This window comes from Coccidioides posadasii, chromosome 1, assembly GCF_018416015.2.
Source record: "Coccidioides posadasii str. Silveira chromosome 1, complete sequence".
Lineage (NCBI taxonomy): Eukaryota > Fungi > Ascomycota > Eurotiomycetes > Onygenales > Onygenaceae > Coccidioides > Coccidioides posadasii.
In genome coordinates, this window is record NC_089407.1 from 3,325,880 (window position 1) to 3,345,728 (window position 19,849).

A 19,849-nucleotide genomic window follows, 5' to 3' on the forward strand; every position below is an offset into this window, starting at 1 on the left:
GAAGACCATTTTCCCTCTCCTTGGGAGTTCTTTCAGAGTCCTTCATCTATTAATAAACGCACCGCTTGGAAAATTATAAAATTAGATTATTTTGTTGATGCATTCCATTCCCTTGCACTGCTAGAAAATAAAATAAATTTTTTTTTTTTTTCTCGAGCCTTTTGTCTACAGAATCCTCTGCCTCTATTCGAGTGCGTGAAGCGGATGAAGCTGGGTCTGGAGAAGGGCGACCTTTGATTTGCTTGGCGCCACGTGACCGAGTAACACCAGGAACGAGCTTTAACTGACCAGAGCCAAAATTCGCGTGACATAAGCATTTACAACGAATCAGAAACAGGAGCTTAAAGCCTCTAGCTGGTGATGATGGTAGATTAAAGGGAGCAAAGCAAATAAGACAAACAGGCAAACAAGGGAAAACGGTGCTCCAAAAAGCCTGACAAAAGCCTGCCTCGCAAAGCATATGTCAGAGGAAACGTAGCTGCTTTGAGACTCCATGTCTCTGCTCTGTCTTACATTTTAACATTTATCATTCTTCCGCTACTACTGCTAGTTGATCTCCCTGTCCAAACTTGCAGTCCAGCAATCCCCCTTCGCTGCTTGAGCCCCTGAATCACTGCTCTGAGGCATATTATATAATCGATTCACGTGATCATATTTGAATGCCAAGAGATGAAGTCACACCTCCGTTGGTGCAGCTTGAGATGTGGTTGCTCGTCTTCGCCAGTGTTTTCTTCCAGACATCCATCATAGGAACCTACCAGGCAGTTCAGCGAAGTCCTTCAGCATTTACCTCAGGTCATTACTGTCTTACAATCATTTGCTTTCCGTCATTCTTCTACATAAACCCCTACACTGCCCCTCCATTGCTCAAAAGAGCACAAGATGTCTGGCAAGCCGCCTGGCAAACCTTCCCTTAAGCTGACCTTTGGCAAGCCAAAAGTGCCACAAGCTCCGAAGCAATCCAGTCCTCCTTCCGCAAGCTCCCCCTCGGTTACAACCCCAGGCACCCCGGTCCCAAAGCTTAAGCTCAAATTTGGCGGTCCCAAAGCCACCGCTCCACCCGTGCCAGAAGCGACCAAGGCCCCAAAACCAAAGAAGAGCACCAAGGCAGGGTCGTCCAAAGATGGCCCTCGCTCATCGAAAAAGCGCACGCATGATGCGGTTGAAAAGGGACCGGTTGCTTCGGCGTCAGCTCCCGCACCAGCTCAGACAGTAAAACGTATCAAGTTCAGCGCCAAACCCCTCCCATCCATCCGCCTCAAGAGCAGAGGCGAGCCGCCGCGGAGACCAAAAGGTGTAGGATACGACTCCGAAGCTTCAGATACGGAAATTGATCCGGCCTTGGAAGAAGAGTTCGTTCTGCGCATGCCACCAGGAGAAGATTGTGACTACGTACGACAGGCTGTTGAAGAGAAACGGTTTGGCCCACGGAGTCAGGGTGGAGCGGATATTAGCTTTAAAGCTTTAACTCGAGATGCACGAAGAGCTACTGTCACTGTTCGTGGGAAGATGTATGCGGCGTCGATGGTAGATCTTCCCTGCATCGTGGAAGGGATGAAGAGTTGGGATAAGCGTGCATTCTATAAGTCAGCTGATATATGTCAAATGCTGCTTGTCCTCGGTCCAATTAAATCCGAAGATGAAGCAAGAACCTACCCATTGCCGAAAGACGTCGAGGAATCCACGCACCAGTACGCACACGGCCTAACTCCGCCAATGCGATGGGTACGCAAGAGGCGCTTCCGGAAGCGGATTAGTAATCGCACCATTGAAGCTGTGGAGCTAGAAGTTGCGAGACTATTAAAAGATGACGCTGCAGCTATCAAACCACCAGAGTTTGAAGTCATGGACTCCAACCAATACATGCGTGAAGAGTCCGCCTATAAGGAAGAATATGACGATGAACAAGATGCTGAAGGCGAGGTCGACGAAACGGCTTACATGCAACCTGGAACGCAGGAAGATATGGCTGACCTGTTTGAAGACGATCTCGCTGCAGAAATGGAAGCTGCATTGGCAGCACATGCGGAAGCCAATTCTGTCCCTACATCTGCCATCACCGATGAGCATGTTGTTGGAGGTGTTCCGGAGGCAGAGCCGGAGACCGAAGCTGAAATTAGTACTCCCAAAGTTGCTACAGCCGGTGAAACCTCTGGTGATGAAGATGAAAGCGATGAGTCATCTCCTGAAGATGCGAATGCAGACTTGGACGAAGATGCTTTGGAACAGCAGCGTCAATTACAGCAACAGAGAGAAGAGATCACAGAGCTTGAGGCATTGGTGCGTGCGGAGACTTTGAAATGGGAGCAGATGACGAACCCCATATTAAAAGGAAAGGTTGGCAAGAGAGTGCAGAGGTTGAAGCAGGAACTTGAGCTCAAGAAGGTTTCCATTGGAGAAGGGAACACTGATGACTGATCACGCTTATTCTTTACTTATTATTATTTACGATGTGGATTGGATACTGTCCCGGTTTACCGGTTCATGGGTGTTCAAAGATTTTCTCCATGGACTGTACCATAGCTGTCCAATTATGTTAACACTCGAGTTAATTTCATCATAGGATAACAAGTCACCAACCGTAGGTTGATTCTTAGAGCTTCCTTTGAGCCTTCATCCTCTTCCCCTGTTAGCTCTCTGGTTGTAACTATACACCACAGTTCCGTTCTTCAATGGAGAGAATTGACAAACCCACATATAGACAACACACCGTCTCCGGCACAAGACAGCCTCAACCAAATCATTTTTATAAACCGCGAGCTCTAGGTTAAACACTACCCCTAAGATAGAGAAATCATGGATAGCTAAGCCCTTTTCCATATCCTTTCAAGCTCAGAGCTCTGTCCAGAGCCTTAAACTGCATTGACATTAATATATTATCCTGTATAGTCACCAGACATCACAGCGACTTTGCAGCTTAGAAGATGTGTATCACCAAGGCACATTAGAGTGACGTGTAAACCTGGAAAACCTTTATATCAGGGTTGAAGACCGTGTGTTCAAGCCGCTTGTGTTTGAAGCAATTGGGTCTTCCAAGTGAATAGCCTTAAGAGCTGGACACAATATCAAATAGAAGAGTGATCACGACGCATCTGCCTGCTGCCCATTTGCTGTTAATCTCGTGCCTCCTCCTCCGCTACCAGCCTTTATTGTGACAACTTCTCTCACCCCGGCAGCTCATAACAGCCGCCAGAATCTCCTCTTTCCCATTATCGACCTACCTTCTTTTCAAGCTTCTTGGAATCCCAGGATCTCAAAACAAAGCGTCAAGTCTGCAGCAACCATCATCAAGGCCACGTCTAACTCCAATAATACACTAACTTGACAGTTTTTCTTCCACGCCTCGCGCGTTATCAATCAACAGGGAATATGAACCCTTACCAAGACACCTGCGATAATTCTGATATTCGCTATGATCTCTTCAATATCGGTGTTCCAGACATGTCCTGGATTAATGAAGCGTTAGAGGCAATGAGTGAAGCCGATAGGAACGAAACCAGAACCCATCAATCCCTTGACGGCGCTAGTGAGCCAAGCCCTGAAGGTAATCCTACCCCGATAAACACGCCGAACGAAGACACCACTTTCCAGGGGTATTGGCAAGGCATTGACCCGAGTCTCGCGTACAACAAAACCAGTATCGATTCTCTAAATGAAAATATCACCCCACAAAGCTATGGCGATGGCATTGATCCAAGTTGCGAAAGTAATCTGGGCCCCGTGGATGTCCTAAACAGAGGGATCACTTCTCAAGGTTATGGGCATAACCCGGTTCCCACGCACGATCCAGCTACCGCCAATTTTCCGAACGAAGATACTGTCCAGCAAGATTATGGCCATGCCTTCGACTCGTACCTCACGAGCAACCCAGAAAGCGAAGTGCCTGTGCGCAGGATTAACTTGCCCAACCGATGTCTACCCGTGCCAAACCAGAATCAAAGACAGGGCCATAACAAATTCCCACTTTTTAACATCCATGGTCCTGGTTATTGGTGGAGGTAAGTGACTGGGGTATATGTTTTCAACCAAGGTTCAATCCCCTTTTTTGAAATTTGATCCTTTGCATTTTGTGAAATGGCATATCACTCCCGCAGGACAGCAAGAAGATAATTCATGTATCACCTCAGTTTTTGGACTCACGTGAGCTCGGAGAGAGCCGTCTGTGAGGTAGACGCGTGCCTATGTTGTGAAGAATCCTGGTTTCTTCGTTTTCTCCTATTCAGATTTTTTCTTTTCCCCATTAACCCTCATTTTCCATACTCTTTTCTTATTTCTTGTCAAGTTGATGATCAAATCCCCTCATGGATCGTACTTGGTTGCCGAGCGTGCGCACCTTGATGGATATCGTCGACACCGCTATGACGGATCCTATGCTCATTGATTCCGATAGAGCTGGTCCAGCCAATCCTCTTCCCCCTTGGATAGAAGCGCAAACGGAAATACCCAACCGGGCAAATACCCTGTAAGTCACAATGCTCCTTCCTGCAAAGTTTCCTAGAATATATTTGTCAAGTCATAACAGGACGACGGGGCATGAGAAGAGAAATGTTCATCACCAACACTTGGCAATATTCATTCTGTAGCACAGCGATAGAATAAAAGTAAATGCTAACTATGATCCATCCATCATAGTGCCAACATAGGAGCGAGCGTACTCCAGCCTCCAACGAATACGGTCCCAAGAGATCCCATGGCGGGAGGGTTTGGGATACAAGACATCCCTGTGATGGAGCATCAGGCCCAGACTGCTCCGCAAGTGGGAGGGGACATGAACATGACGGATGCTCCAGGGGCGTTGGTCATGAGTCACATGCAAGCCAACCATCACATGGAGATCGCCCAGCACGGTCGGCGGGCGTCGCAAGGAAAATATGAGCAAATCTTTGCTTTCGTTGTGAACCCGATGGTAAGCGGCTCGTCATCCATTTAAGAATAATGGTGTTCATGGAAGAGACGAAAAAAAGAAAAAAAAAAAAAAAAAAAAAAAAAAAGGACAATACGCCAAACGGAGACTGAAAACAAGATATTGGCTAATTATTACTATCCATCCGGAACACAGATCTTCTTCCAGGTATCGGTAAGACCGCGAGTATTGCCGGCAAAAGTAGCGCCAACCCTTGATACTCTACCCATTAGTATCCTAGAAAGGATCTTCGACAAACTAGATGGAGCATCTCAAGTTTGCCTAGCGCTCACAGCAAAGGTGTTCGGCCGAGCGGTCCGCAGCGTGAATTATAGGCGGGCGCTCTGGTATACCGCGGTCGAAAGGGAGCAGCTCCTATGCTGGAGGCTCGCATCCAGCATCCCAGAGACCCTAAAACTCTGCCACACGTGCATGAAATATTATCCCACGGATCCACAGTGGTGGGGCAGAAGAAAGGCTTGGAGGCAAGCAAGGACAAAAAGCCAAATCTACGGGAGAATTCTCGCAGATTACGAGTTTAAAAACGTCGCCTGTCCCGAGTGCACGGCCGAGGCTAGATGGACGAACGTAATGCGGAAGCACAGCGCCCTGCAGCAGGCCCTAGGCTTGTAATCTGTGAGAACTTGGCCTATTCTTTAAATGTCGCTTCGGAGTTTGGGATAGGGGAATGCGAAAGGGAGGGCGAATGGTATCCTATCTGATCTATTAGGGAGTGGCTGGTTTCCTGCGAGAGCTCCACAGGATTCAAATTCATAATATCATACGTATAATTGCCATTAAAATGGAAAGGAATTGGAGAAAACAGTCAAACTTTTAACCTTGTTCATTTTTCCGTTTGCTTGAGCTCCGTGTTTTCATTGGGGTATCTAGTTTGTCCGTAAATGGCCTATAGGGAGCAGCTATCACATGTTCTGGAGCTTTTTGGATGTGTATAGGGACATCCTTTCGTGGCTCTCCAGGTGAAGGTCGTTGCCTCTGTTCCTCGTGTAATTTGTCCAAGGGCTCGCCAACAATATGGTACTTTGCCCAGTTTATCGGTGGCATCCTCACTATATCCTGTGGTTTAGGAATTTTGCTGAATGCGGGCTTTGCGTGTTCACTTTGTTTTTGTTGATCTCCGTCAACACTCACACCAGTACTCTGCTTATCGCCATCTTGATCTTGAAACTGCGGTTGAAAAATATCCATTTCGCCGCCTGAGACTGTAATATCTCCCTTGACAACATCTTTAGCAAATGCCTCGGGATTTTCTGCTGCAGCTTGTTTCAGTTTTTCCAAAGTCCTGATATCACGAAGAGTCTGTTGCTTTTGGATCTGGAGCACAGATATGGCGGAGCGGAGAGCGATCGCATCAGGATTATCAGATTCAGATATCGGAACCGGTGCCGGTTCAGGGGGCAAGACGCGTGGCGGTGATATCTGGGGGAGAGAAGACGGAGCCATTGAGCTGGTACTGTCTCTAGGATGAGGTGCCAAGCCAAGATCTGGAGTAGCAATAGATGATTCAACCTCCGGAGGTTGTACTACTGGCGGTGGAATCATCCCTTCTGAGTCTGCAACGGGAAATAGACTTGTATGTGTCATGACTGGCGTGACTGGAGATATGGGTGGGCGAGGTGGAGTTTCTGGTCTTTGAGCGATCGGCGTGTTATCGCTCGAAGGCTCCATTGCAGCTGCTGGCGTTTCAGGGCGAAAGCAAGAGGTTCTAGAGAATTACACTCGCATATAATCACGAGGAAAAGGAAGCAAATCGCGCGATGCTCGCATTTTAGCCAGAATAAGTCAGATCGCTGCTGGATGAAGCGAAGGCGGTGTTTGCCTGTCGTTCACTTAAGCTCATTAATAAGCACAGTGTGCTAAGGAAGCTAGTTCTAATATGGCTTAGTTGGTGCATTGGTAGTGGGGTCTTCCTGCGCCACGTGGACAGGTAACCGGGCAAATACTCCATAGAGGTCCTTCTATGCATTAGTCTATGTTCAGTACAATATTTGCCTTCTGTAGGGAGTATTATGGCACATCCAGCAAAGTGGTATACTGTTCGCTTCAATAACCATTCCCAAATTCCAAAATTTGAGAAAATCCTGCCAGAAAGCCAAGCAATCGAGGCCAAAGCTGATGATGTTAATTACACCACAGAACAAATATTTTCGTGAAATCAACAGGCATCATTGCTTTTAACAAGTATGCCCCGGATGGGGAAAATTAAGAGCTTGAGTGCTACCTTGATTTTTATAGTGACGAGCACCTATCAAATATGGAACAAGGGGACTCATTGTCGTCAGTCTCCGTTGTTTGTGTTAGTGTGTCAAGTCGCCACAGTTTTGTCTGCTATTTCCAAAGCTGGTGCACTGGATTTGCTTCTACAGAGCAGGCAATTATATCTCAGCTAGGAGAAATTATCCGGGGAGGGGGTTAATGCATAGGCCATCATCGGCTTTAGGGAACCCGGGAAGACTGTGGTTGCAGTGGCGGGGACCTTTCAATTCCTATGATAAGATAAGCCCGTGAACTACGTGTTAATGTGATATCCCATGATCAAAATTCCCACCTGACCTGATGATAATATGAAATTAAGCTAGGTAAGAACTTCTACTATACATCTATCAATTTGACCCCCATCGGCATTCACTTTCGGAAAACATGAGCTTTAGAAAGTTAGCTCCCACTCCCAATCAATGCAACGTTGCTCCACCCCTTAATCATCTCCAAGCCAGTCTTCTCCGTCAGGTTTTTGAATTTAATGGCTTAAAAGCCTTGGGCCGAGGAGAAACTCGCGATATCCCTGTAAATAAGCGACTACTTATGCATACAATCAAGCGTTTTGTTTATCACGGGAAGCCGTGTTTATTACGGAGTACGAAATTATCTGGTTCAAGTAGCTATTATGTTAAATATCATTCTTCTCTGTGATACACAAGGGACGTGTTGCCTTTGGATCTGTGGCAGCCGTAGAGCTAGGAAGGTCGAGGAACGGAGCAAAGTGACCAGAACGCGTATCACACCACGCAAAGTCGACGAGAAACTTAGGCTATGGTGTATTTCTCCATAGTACAGCACATACACAAAGAAAACCCACCGTACAAATCGTCAGAGTGATATCACAAGAGTTCCAATATGCTCAAGTCCCATGGACAGAAAAGCAACCCTGCTACTATGATGCTATTTCAACGTACCATAAGTGACGAGTGTCAAACCATGACAAATTCTACTGGTCAACAGCCAGATCCATCCATTAATATAAATTTTGTATTTAAAAAAGAAAAAGAATAGAAAGAAAGAAAGAAAAAAAAAGAGAGAGAGGGAGAAAGGTGTAGACAAATGCCCACTGCACCGCAGCGACCCATCCAATCAACATTAGACACCCTTAGCCATTCAATAACAAAAGGCGCAAAGAGAAAGACCCGACCCCGGAGCTTTCATTCAAAAACACCACACCTGAGAAATGAATTATCAGCTGAACTTTTCTGTCCCATGAAACATCTCTTATGAAGCCTGGCTGTTATGCGGGACAAAAATCAACTTAAATGAGATACAACATTCGAAAGGCACTTTTGCAAACAGCAAGCCAGCAAACATTAACAAAAGTGGGATTATAACAAGTTTTCTTGCTTCTCCAAGAGTAGACGAAAGATGGACAAAAAAAAAAAAAGGCAAAAAAAGAAAGGGCCCAAAAGTCTTCCCATCCAAATTTCAAATTACCACTGCGCCGGACGCAAATGAATTAACACCGATGCCAAAGGGAGCAAAGCAAACAAGCCCAAAACCACAACCCTAAATTCCAGGCCGAAATGATAATGAGAGCAATAATACCACCAAAAATTAACAATGAGGTTTCAAAGAGGGGAGGTCGGTTAAGAGGTACAGTGAAAAGATAGTAAACCGGTACACGCAGGGATAAAGGCGAGTCATTTGGCTAACGCTTTTTAAAGTGACAGAAATGGGGTATAAATATAGTATACTGCAGAGAGAGAATCCATGGTGTGATAGCAATGTTAAACAAAGCTAGAGCAAACCGGCAGGTTAGCCCGAAAAAAAAGGAGTTAGACCTGGTAACGGTTGATATGAGGTGACCGATCGTCGAACTAGTGTAAAGATGGCAGCATCAGAGTGGCCTTTCGATTCGAGTACATCTTAAATCTAGAGATCACTCTAGCGAAAGAGTCGGGGAGGAGCAGCTAACAGGTACGCTGAAGGAAAACTCAGGTCGTGGATGAATTTATGGCAGATCTTGGACCCTCATCTCCGTTCCTCAGTATACTGCACTCCTTGCATTGGAGCAAGGGGCGTGTTTACTAATGGTGGGAGTGTTCTAGATGGATCCTGTGCAGGAGGTGGAGGCGCAAGCGATGTGCTCGATCCTGAGAATGGTGAGGAGAACAAAGTCGACCCCTGTGATGAACTTGCGATGCCGTTCGGCTGCAACGTTGGAGCTGGATGAGGTAGATCAAATGCAGATGTTTGCCTTGATAGTGCAGGTTGCTGCGGATGTTGGCCGGTGAATCTCCGGAGGTCATCGAGCTCTGCGCGTAATTGGTCCTGTTCCTGTTGAGATTGTGCAAGATTCTTCTCAAGCTGAGTAATGTAATCCATTGCTACGTGAAAGTGAGCCAAGTTATCCATTAAGAGTAGGAGAAGGGTTTCAGAGCTGTTCCGGGTATACTGTGACGTATGACTTCTGTTTGTGATATTCTAAACGTACCTCTGTTTAGTGTTTCCCACTTGCTAGACTTATTATTTTGGGTCGAAGGCAACCTGGTACGTAGGGCTTCAAAACAATCTTTCATTTCGCTGCGCCGCTTCCTTTCAGCCAGCTTATGAGATATTCTCAATTCTGGCGTTCTACTGTATGGAGTAGAACCGTTGGTAGCCTCATTGTCACCCATCAAATTTCGAACCTGCTTATGATGGAGGGAATGATGATGGACACTCTGTGGCAATTCTGCTCGACAGTCAGAAATGATATTGAACCATGATCCTCTACATAATGCTCATGTACACGTAGATTTACGCGATATCAACACACTAACGGAGGCCTGGAAATTATACATACCCTGCTGTCCTTGGGGCAATCGAGCATCATTGGTGAATCTGCTGCTTGCAAGGGACTCCGTACCGCTATCGCGCCGAGAAATTTGATCTGATAGCCGACCAGGTTTCTCTGAGGGACGAGCAACGTACGGATCAGGGAAAGCATACGGCATGCCTGGAATAGGAGTCTCGGCGTTGTAAATCTTGGCTTCCGGGTTGGAGCTAATTGCGGGAGCAGTGCGTCCAGCTGGGAAACTTCGGTGCTCCCCAACCCGGGGGCCCAGCGGCGATAACGCCTGATTCCCTATATAACGCGGTCCACGATGCGTTGAGGGTGTCGCCGCGTAGTCTGTCGGAATACCGCGCTCTCGCTGAAGGCCCGATACGATGGAAGTCTGAGAGACATTTGCACTCTGGTATGGCGAGGTTGGATTAAGGGCCAGAGAGCTCAGGCCTTGGTTCATTCGGCTGTCGATGCTGCTGCGACGTGATTCAGGGTAGTCGGGGCGCTGGGTCCCATGGGTACCATGGGTGCCATTTGTCGTGTTTGAGTAGGTAGAGGAACCTAAGGATGTAGCGTTAGCTTGTCAAGTCGTCAGTCCATGGTGGAAAACGCAAACTCCGGGGCATTCGCAAACATCAAAAGGCCCGAAGTGGGCTGAGAAGACGAGAAATGGAAGGGAAACCATACGGGCACTTTGGGACATAGACCAAGTCCCCGAGTCTCTTTCGAGTGTGGTTTGAGCTGGCGATCTTTCTGCGGAAGTGATCGAGCCCAAGGACATATTCGCCGTCAAGGTCGAGATCGAGGGTAAGACCTGGCTGTTTTGAGGTTGCGGGGGTTGTTGGGTGGAACGTGGTTCCTCCCATGGCCGGTGGGGAGGATTGGGGTGCTCCATTATTGACCTTGAAGCAGCAGCAAAAGGATTCGACGATGCTCACAAGTCAAGCAGACTTGCAGGAACAATAGGCGAGATAGAGAGGGGGTGGTGGTGCTTTAGGAAATACAATGACCGGAGGAAGAGACCGATCAACTTTCCCCAAGTAGACTGGAAGATCTAGGTGCGCAGGTCGAAGTCGCAGAGGGCAGTACGGCCTGAGCCGTGTGAGAGGACAAGGGTAGGTTGGCTATTATGGAGGAGCAGCAACTGCGAAGGAGCAAGAGCGAGATCTGGAGCAGCTGGAGATTGCCGGTGTTACGCTCGTAATTAATAGTTCTGGGGAATAATGTATGAGCGCTGTACAGGGTAAGGTTTGTTGAAAGTCTGGGTAATGGTTCTGTCCTGAATGGTAACTGTCATGGGAAGGCTAAAACCTTGTGAGTTGACACACTGAGTTCCTGCCAGAGCCTAACTTTGCTTGCTTTCCCATTGTTTCCTCCCCTCGAGGATGTTTAAAACTTGCGAAGCATGATCGAGACTGTACCGAATACTTCGCGACACTGTAACTGTGCCTTCAATTGCGTAGTCTGTTGTTCACAGTGTTCCCAACACTCAACATATATGTATGACTTGATGTACTATACATACGTACATTGTATGTATTTATGTATGTATGTATGTATAGTATAGACGGGGTAAGGACGGGGAAGGTCGTGAATTGCTACATCCCTGGAGCCTACATTTGGCTGAACGTAGGCATTTACAAATTTGTTGCGTGGAACGCCAGATTTTTCATGAAGTAATCCTCAGATGCCCCCCAAAAAAAAAAAAAAAAAGAAATACAATGGGTTGTTTGACCCTCGGATTCGACTAGAGAGCACAGCCAGCACAAATCGAGTGGATTCACGTGCCTGTTGATCGTACCGCCATTGTCTGTGCATACAGTATGTGTGCCGTACGATGGATGTATTACGGTATTCTAAGGGCATACCTTACCGGTGAACGATCGGAGAACACTGGACGATGGCAGATAATGGACTGATCACCCCAACTCAGCAGCCTGGAGACCTGGTTCCGCGTCAGAGTACTCCGTTACGACTCCACGCTGCCAGATTCCCAATTGTTGAAACCGTGCGTCAAGACGACGTGCTCCCCGCCGTCAGAGTGACTGGCGTTCATGAACGGAATTCCGAGTGGTAACTGACAAGAGCTGTGTGTACCTGCTTCTCCGTGTCGATTTTTCGCACATGTTTTGTGGAGCATCGGCCCCATACCACTTGTCTAAGGTCACACGTGTCAGGTTAGCAGACTCGTTCTTCACTCCGGCAAAGCTTCCTCCTGAGTCGATGTCGAATCGAGGTAGGACGCCAAGCCTTGAATCCGACGGGAAAAGCAAAAGAAACGAGTCGAGAGCTCAGATCCCGTCCCCCCGATGCCACCAATCTCATCACACACGTGAAGCCTGCGCTCAACCCGCTGACTGAGGCCTTATCTTTTTTTTCTAGTTCAGCAAGGGAGAGAGGGGTACAACCACGACGGACTGGGGGCATCGCCCCAATGCAGAGAAACCCATGCTGTCAAGAACATGCTGTATCCCACCATGAGGTTCCGCGAGAGAATTGATACCCAATTAGTAGACTTAATTATTCTCAAGTCGTCGTCATGCCTGCACCCAGCAATCCATCAGTGATCTTTTCTTTTCTTTTCTCCTTTTTTTTTTTTTTTTCCTCCCCCATGAAACCAGGCGAGTTTGGAACAATAATGCTTTTAGGCCTGGCGCTTGTTAAGACATACTATTGACTACTGCGGAGTACATAGATACATACTTCATCGAGAGAGAGAGAGAGAGAGGTGTGCTCCCCTACCCACCAGACAAAAAGAGGAAAGCAACGGCGCCACACTCGACGACGACGGGCGGCCCGGTCTTGGGCGTGTGTGTGTGAGTGTGTGTGTGTGTGTGTGCTCTCGCCACCGTCCAGATTAAAGTTTAAGCTTTCAGGGAGAAACGAAGCCTTATCCTTCCCACCCTCTACTGCGCTATGCCGGGTCCAGCCTAGCGCCCAGCAAATCTCCATTTTTCACCACGAGGACGACTGGGAGCGTCCGCGAAGTGGGTGTGCGTGAGCGCGAAACACTCGTACGGTAATAACGGTAACCACGTCAAGTACTCCGTTCTCCGTACTCCGTACGCGTTTTGGTTTCATTACCTACGGGCTTGGCACTCCGTCCAACCGGCGCTCTCTTCTGATCAGCCAGCCCTGGATCGATCACGGCCAGCCGCCACAGCATCACGAACCTTGCCCACGATCTCCCGCCATGACCTTGCACCGTTGGTCTGCGTAACTCCTGTCAGTTCATCATGCAGGGGCCTTTGTCCATCGGGCCTGCGGGATCCATCAAGCCCAAAGCGCTGCTCCTTTCGGTCTTTGGAAATCTGCCCTAGGATGGCAACTTCTTCCCATACACAAGGCGCAGCATACCGTAGTCCGAAAAGCCTACTTCCCCATCAATGCAATACAGAGAATGAACACATCCTGGCCCCGGAGTGTGATCGTCAAACCCATTTGTCAATGGCGCGTCCTCATTATTGAACTCAAACACTGCTCTCAGATCCCCGCTGGCGCGGGAACACACCCCTCAGTCTGGATCACCCCATTTCGGAAGTTCAGCGATCAAGCCTGGCTCAGCGTAACGTGTGTTTATGAGCATTTTATTTGATCATGTTTCTTCATTCTCACTTTGCTCTTTGTATCATCAGGGGCTCCGGAGACTTTTTTTTCAGCCAGGGTGTCCCCGAAGTTCTGTTTGAATTTGGTAAGTTGTTGGGAAAAGTAACGTTAGAGAACACAGAGAGCAGTCATGTCATTTCTGGATCAAGCTTTGCAATGAGTTGGGATGTGTACTCTGTACTCCGTACACCAAGAAAGATTTTCGAATGGGGAATTGCAGAGTTTACCCCTTCACCAAAAAAAAAAATAAAAAAAAAAATAAAAAAAAAAAAAAAAAAAAAATAAAAAAATAAAAAAAAATCCTGGCCTTGGAGAGCTCCCCAACTCCGTGAATTGTGCAAGGGACACCCTTCCCAGGTCGTCTACGTCCATTCAGCTTAAATGGCAAATTTACTCCGTACTGTTCTCCCATATCTTAACTAGCAAAAGGCGAGTCAGGACTTTACTAACTCACTCCTACTAGAGACCAATCACACTTCCGTCTGGAGTGTGCGGTCCGGACCCAAAAAGCTTGATATCTTGGTAGCAGGTCATGAGTTTTCGGCGGCACTAGACAGTGACAGGCACAGCTCTTCGTACATAGTTATTACTTTGTATGAAACCTTTTGCCTGTTTCAAACTCATGAGCTCATGATGAGCGTTCAAGTGGTTGTTGCAGATCAGCCTTTTTTGACAAGAGTACGGAGTAGTCTTGTGTGAGGTACCATTGCCGAACCGGACGCTCCGCCCGACGTCAATGAGTTTCAACTTTCCAACGAACTTCTAATGTGGCGAAAAACCCGAAGCTTTGAGATGAGCCATGGATCAAACCCGAACTTTTTATATGCTTGTCTCGACGGCGCGCCGGAAGATATGCTCGCGACAGTGCTGCGAGAGACACCTGGCAGATGCTTCAAGACAAGCTCGGGACATAATAGCAGCATTTCGGTATTCTATGTGAAATGTGACCCGTATTCGGTAGCATTAAGCGGAGGGCCGAACGGCGACGGCGCTTATCATAGAGTGATTACTCTGTAGCGTGTACTCAACATGTATGTGTGTGCGCGTGCATGTAGTCGTCGATTTAGACGTGTTTTCGTCGCATTCTAGCTTTCCCCAACGATGAGTCCATCGGCAGCTTAAAATCCAATCCGCACCAGACCCACCTTCAGATTTATCTCACATAACAAACCTTTGTCCCTGCTGCCGCGACTCTGACCCTCTCTGACTTTGTCGGGCTGTGCGTGCCTGCAGGTTTACGTAACTCACCCGTTCCCGCAAGCGTCTAACTATCGACGGTGACCTACATTACGGCAACCCTGCCCTATATCTGAGCCATGCATGTAAGCATGCAAGCAAGGACCGACACGCCACGCCATCTCGCGAGGTGGATAGCGTGCTAGGTCTGCCACGGAGTATGCGGCAAAGGAAGTAGCCATGTGGTTATGCATCCAGTTGCAGAGCTCCAAATAATCGGTCTCAAGCACGAATAGGAGAATAAGAGGACGGCGAAGGGGCCAGAGAACCGATCGTATCGTGTAGCATATGAGTTGCCGGCGACTTGGCGATAATTGGTTACCTTTTCGGAGGAGAGTTACATGACCTTCAACAATCGAAGCGACAGGCAACATCGTAAGCATCAGCGCCTCCACTGCTTGCCCTCGTCACCAAACCGTGATCAGACCTGTGGAGGCAAATTCGATCACCAAACTCTGCTTTCTATCACCACTCAGCGTCTATTGAGATCGTAACGGGGACCCGCTTTCTCGCCTGGCTGATTCTATGATTCCATATCTACATGCATGCACATCCATACATGCATACAAACAAATGTACGAATCTCGTGGATACGCATACCGAATTCGTATCCCCTGCTTAAGCCCTCCCATCGCAATACGGAGGACTCTGACGAATGGCTTACACATGTGCTTTTAGCTCGGAGCAAAGCCCACGCCCAAGCCAGGGGCAAATGCAATGACAGGGGACCCCCTTAGTAGGCATACCAGGTCCTAGTGGTCATGATTTCAAGAACAAATACAACCCCGTCCAGCCCAACTAGCCGCTTAATTAATTCCAAATAAGTATGAAGTGCTTGTCGTTCATGCATATTTGCACAGGGCAAGGGGCCTAAGGAGTTTAACGGGAAGGGAGAATTAATCATTGGCCGCCGGGGAAATTTTTTGAAACTCTGCGATTTCTTCAGCGGTTTTTTTTTTCTTGGGACTTCTTCTCGTACAAAGGTATATCCAAGGCGATATACCCGCCGCGAGATGTATTCTGCTGCTTCATCGGACCCTTAGCGGAGGGGGCTGCTACTGACACATTCATGTAAGTATCCACTTTTGCCGCCGTCCTCGCGAGGATCATACGGAGCAGCGCTTGAGATCTGTGCCCAAGTTTGTTTCTGTGGAATGTGCGTCGTCACAGTTGCCATGAATTGAGCATAGGACATCCCGAAACGGGGTAATCATTCTTAACCGAACCCTAGATCGCATACCCGTAACTAGATCCGGCGCATTAAGCGTTCCGTTGGGATATGGCGGTTCGAGCTCCCATATCGCTCTCCGTTGTCACTTGGACCCCAGGTCGGAACCTGGGCACTTTCGACTTCTGGGTTTCATTCTTTGTGTACGGAGTATATGCTCGCGTGAGAATGCCTCTTTATTCCGATGCCTTCGCGCTCTGAAATCTCGAAAAATGGAAAGACAAATATCCATCGCAACGTCGCGATGCGACAATGCGGGCCCCATGCTGTGTATGCGCGTCATATACTAGTTGCGGTTTGCAACCATGCTTAGCGTGAGAAAGTGCGGGACATGGGACGAGCTCCTTGTTAAAGAACCTTCTAGGCAGCACACGGTGAAGTTGGATTAAAATCAAAGAAAGGGGAAAAAAAAAGGGCACCGTCAAAACTTGATCCAATGACAATGGACAAAAAGGAATTCGGTCCCGTTGTCCAGCTCTTGAGATTCGCCCTCACACGTTTCGCATGTCACGGACAGCGTAACCGTGGGATGTCGCCATTCACCTTCTTACAGCGGGATAAAGACAATCTCTCGTCCCAACAATGTTCTTGGACTCTCGATTCTGATAGGTAGGTAATCAACTTTCTATTCCATGAAGCCTTCAGTGGTGAGGTGGGAACGCTTTTCCGGTCCTGATTCCGGTGCATCCTGAGTTTTCTGTTGCTCCCATGGATCAGCACGCGTAGAAAATATCAAGCATATCGAAAGACAACATTTGGTATCTTTTAGGGCGTGGTCGCTATTTCCATCAAAGAGCATTCATTGTGATTGAGTTCTTTTCGCGCAAACTGAGTATTTCTCGAGAGCTGATGTCAAGAAGTCCCGAGAATGTTGGGCGTGCCATTCGGAAATGCTGTAATAAGCTCGGTGACTCGATAACTAGACCTCGAAACAGAAAAGCGAAAGCAACTCCGCTGGCATCTGATGACGACAGTTCTCAGTCAAATAGGGTTGGACCCGAAACGGTGCCGTTGTCTCACGGGTAGCATGGATATTAAGTTCAAAGTGACGATTCAACACTTTTTCTTCGTCATCGAAGGCAAAGTTACCACGAAAAGCATCTCCAGGCAATTCTGCCTCAAGAGTGCATGTATGCATCTGTACCGCAACGTCAAGGTGATTTCGTTCTTTTTGTGTGACCATTCTCTATTCTTTGTAAAATGGTTTGTTGGTTCTGTGCGCATCATTATTAGCCAAAGGAAGCTTCAAAGAATCCCTGTGCATGGTTGCGATCAGCTGTGTGACAACACGATTGAAAGCTTTAAACTCAAGAGCTAAGCTCATGATAATTTTTTTTGTCAAAGCTTATATGTGAGAGTCTCAACCATTCATTGTAGCTTAACCTTAACGGTATACAGAGGAGAGAGTTTTGAAAAATGGTGGGCGAATCTGGAGGAGTTAGAACATAGCAATCTATGTAACATTCAGAAGACTTCGTGGTCTGGACTGCTCCAATGAGAGCGGTCCCCAAGGCTTTGTCCTTCCAGCTTCCACTGCTTGAAGAATGTGACGCATGCACACAGGAATAAAATTCTTTCGCTATTACGCTCACCATCAGCCGGTCCCCAATTCAAGTGCTACATACGTTATGTGCAGAACCAACCCTGCCGATGAGACCCACAAATGCCGAGAGCGTTTACAGATTCACTCCTCTTCATCATCCTCTTCATCATCTTCGAAACTAACCTCAATCTCACCCGTGATATCCCATCGATCTCCCTTTGCGGAGCGACTCACATATTTCACGAACTTTAGCGTTCCCTGATCCGGCAGAACAATGCTCATCCGATTCCATCCAGCGCCCATACTGAACAAAATTCCATCATCTTCATTGTCCATAGCGGATCTGTAAATGGCGGGATCTGCCTTGGTCTTTTTGACTTTGGACTTTGTTCCCGTTAAGCTTAGTGCTTCCTCGGGGTCGCCTAATTCTTCTTCGTCATCATCGTCGTCGCCGGCCATGTAGATCTCGTAGCCTCCAACGGAGGGACCGCCGTCTTCTGCTTTGGCCTTCGATGACGCATCTCCGTTGCTTGGTTGGGCTTCAGCGTCTTCCAGATCTTCGTTATCTTGTGGTTCCCAGCCAGATGTTGGGGTCAGGCCAATGGTAAATTCAAGTCTTTGGGAGGCGCCTTCATATCCGGTGGCAAGGGTATAATCCTGACCTCGTCGGAATCGGCGAGCGAGGAAGTTATAGCTCATGAGATTGTCGATTCCGGTGATGACTGACATCCACTTCCTGAACGCTTTGGAGGGAAGAAGATCCTCCAGCAATTCTTGGATTGGAGTCTTCTCCTGCTCCTGGATGCCCAGCCTTGGCTGCTGGTACAGATATCGATGTTTATGAGGAGGCCGGCTGACCTTCCAGTCTGTTTGTTTCTCGATGTCGTCTGAGGCAGTTGGCAGAGCGCCTTTCTCCTGATCTTCGATGTATGCCCGGATTCGAGCGGCGAATTTAATGGAAATGACGCGCTCCAGCTTGAGTGACCACTCACGGCCAAAGATTTCAGATAACTCCTCACTGACGTCTGGCGTCAAGTAGTATGGAGATATATATTTCAGCAAGAAGTCCATATCTTCCTCCGTGAACTCTTTGTCACCTTCTTCATCGGAGACGACCTGTTTTCCTTTGCCTTTGGAGGCCGATTGATCCGTCGGTTCATCATACTGCGTGACTTGGGGCTGTGGACGGTCAAATTCGTCACCTTGACCCTGGAGTTGCTGCAGACTGCTGCGTTCGGCAAGTTTCTCTTCTAATCCTGGTTCGTATCCATCTTCTCCTTCTTGTGGGATATGGAACCACCCGCTGATGGCCATGCGCACCCGTTCTTTCTTTTGTTGCTTAGTACTTTCGCCTTCGATGTGGTACACCTCTTCGACATCATGGAAACTCTCCCCCGGCTGAACCGTGAAGAAACTCAGCTGGTTGAATGCGGGAGGAATTGACAAAGTGAAGTCCGGACTTGGGATCTTCACCTCATCTCCATTTTTGTCCGTCTTCGTCGTTGTTGGATATAGCCTTAAAGCCCCACCGTAACTTGGTTCCCATGGCGCATCTGGGTCGGTCAGGTAGAGGATATAACTGACACGACGCGTACCAATCACATCGTCATGGCAAAGAAGATGGCAGCCACCGGTATATACATTGATTGCCATGTCCGTCTTGCGCCCGCTCAGTTTCCCAGCCCCGGTGACTTCGGATAAGTACTCTCTGAACGGTAAGGAATACAACGCATCGCGGAGCTTGAGGAGAGAGGGCAGTCGAGCGAGCGAAGCATCGTCCAGTCCATCCAAATTAGCCAAATCGCCCGATTGAAAAATCTTGTAGATATCGGTTTCCTTATCGGTGAATGACAAATGTTCTTGGATTTCGCTGCGAACGGAGCGAAGTAGGCTTGGAGCGATGAGTGGGGAGATCACGCCGTGCTTGTAACTACAAGACCATGTTAGTTGAATGGCAATAGCTAACCGACATAAACACCGGAACCCTGGGGGAGATATGAACAATTGGACTCACGGTTCTGAATTGGTATAGGCATTCTTGTATTTCTCGAGGGTGGTTTTCTCGAAAAGCCGATCTGCGAATCGAGCCGTCGCCTCTTCGGGTGAGAGAGCTCTCTTCTTTGATTCTGCATTAGAGCTATGTGGACCACCCTTGCGCTTCATTGTTATAATGCGAGGAGTGAACGACAATTAGGCCGACCTGTCCGGTAACGACTTCACGATTGCGAAAAGCACCTTGCGGAGCTTGATCTCGCTGAAAATCTTGGCTGGAAAGCGATT

At 47.9% G+C, this 19,849-nt stretch overlaps 6 protein-coding genes across 6 annotated transcripts; 3 read left to right on the forward strand and 3 right to left on the reverse strand.

Moving 5' to 3' along the window:
• Positions 1-757: 757 nt before the first annotated feature.
• On the forward strand, positions 758-2,578 carry D8B26_000957 (uncharacterized protein). Its single transcript, XM_003070863.2, has one exon. The coding sequence runs from the start codon at positions 883-885 to the stop codon at positions 2,416-2,418; it is 1,536 nt and encodes a 511-aa protein (XP_003070909.2). The 5' UTR covers positions 758-882; the 3' UTR covers positions 2,419-2,578.
• Positions 2,579-3,369: 791 nt separating this feature from the next.
• On the forward strand, positions 3,370-4,002 carry D8B26_000958 (uncharacterized protein; the record flags this gene model as incomplete). The annotated part of the gene is made up of 1 exon (XM_066123396.1): positions 3,370-4,002. One exon carries the CDS (start codon positions 3,370-3,372, stop codon positions 4,000-4,002), a length of 633 nt encoding a protein of 210 aa, XP_065979470.1.
• A 299-nt stretch (positions 4,003-4,301) lies between these two features.
• On the forward strand, positions 4,302-5,536 carry D8B26_000959 (uncharacterized protein; the record flags this gene model as incomplete). Its single annotated transcript, XM_003070862.2, has 3 exons — positions 4,302-4,462; positions 4,633-4,906; positions 5,060-5,536. The coding sequence occupies 3 exons, from the start codon at positions 4,302-4,304 to the stop codon at positions 5,534-5,536; spliced, it is 912 nt and encodes a 303-aa protein (XP_003070908.2).
• A 201-nt stretch (positions 5,537-5,737) lies between these two features.
• On the reverse strand, positions 5,738-6,592 carry D8B26_000960 (uncharacterized protein; the record flags this gene model as incomplete). Its single annotated transcript, XM_003070861.1, has 1 exon — positions 5,738-6,592. One exon carries the CDS (start codon positions 6,590-6,592, stop codon positions 5,738-5,740), a length of 855 nt encoding a protein of 284 aa, XP_003070907.1.
• A 1,619-nt stretch (positions 6,593-8,211) lies between these two features.
• Positions 8,212-11,062, reverse strand: D8B26_000961 (uncharacterized protein). The gene is made up of 4 exons (XM_003070860.2): positions 10,644-11,062; positions 9,975-10,517; positions 9,624-9,863; positions 8,212-9,516 (listed from the first exon to the last, which is right to left on the reverse strand). Exons 1-4 carry the CDS (start codon positions 10,849-10,851, stop codon positions 9,161-9,163), a joined length of 1,347 nt encoding a protein of 448 aa, XP_003070906.1. The 5' UTR covers positions 10,852-11,062; the 3' UTR covers positions 8,212-9,160.
• Positions 11,063-17,447: 6,385 nt separating this feature from the next.
• On the reverse strand, positions 17,448-19,810 carry D8B26_000962 (uncharacterized protein). The gene is made up of 2 exons (XM_003070859.2): positions 19,584-19,810; positions 17,448-19,499 (listed from the first exon to the last, which is right to left on the reverse strand). The coding sequence occupies exons 1-2, from the start codon at positions 19,730-19,732 to the stop codon at positions 17,711-17,713; spliced, it is 1,938 nt and encodes a 645-aa protein (XP_003070905.2). The 5' UTR covers positions 19,733-19,810; the 3' UTR covers positions 17,448-17,710.
• Positions 19,811-19,849: the final 39 nt, after the last annotated feature.

What these genes read in the sequence shown, in the direction of transcription:
- D8B26_000957 (XM_003070863.2), top strand. Translation starts at nt 883, where the DNA reads ATGTCTGGCAAGCCGCCTGGCAAACCTTCCCTTAAGCTGACCTTTGGC.
- D8B26_000961 (XM_003070860.2), bottom strand. Translation starts at nt 10,851, where the DNA reads ATGGAGCACCCCAATCCTCCCCACCGGCCATGGGAGGAACCACGTTCC. An exon ending in GTCTATGTCCCAAAGTGCCC is followed by an intron (nt 10,518 to 10,643) that starts GTATGGTTTCCC and finishes CTACATCCTTAG; the next exon opens with GTTCCTCTACCTACTCAAAC. An exon ending in ATTGCCCCAAGGACAGCAGG is followed by an intron (nt 9,864 to 9,974) that starts GTATGTATAATT and finishes ACTGTCGAGCAG; the next exon opens with AATTGCCACAGAGTGTCCAT.
- D8B26_000962 (XM_003070859.2), bottom strand. Translation starts at nt 19,732, where the DNA reads ATGAAGCGCAAGGGTGGTCCACATAGCTCTAATGCAGAATCAAAGAAG. An exon ending in GCCTATACCAATTCAGAACC is followed by an intron (nt 19,500 to 19,583) that starts GTGAGTCCAATT and finishes ATGGTCTTGTAG; the next exon opens with TTACAAGCACGGCGTGATCT.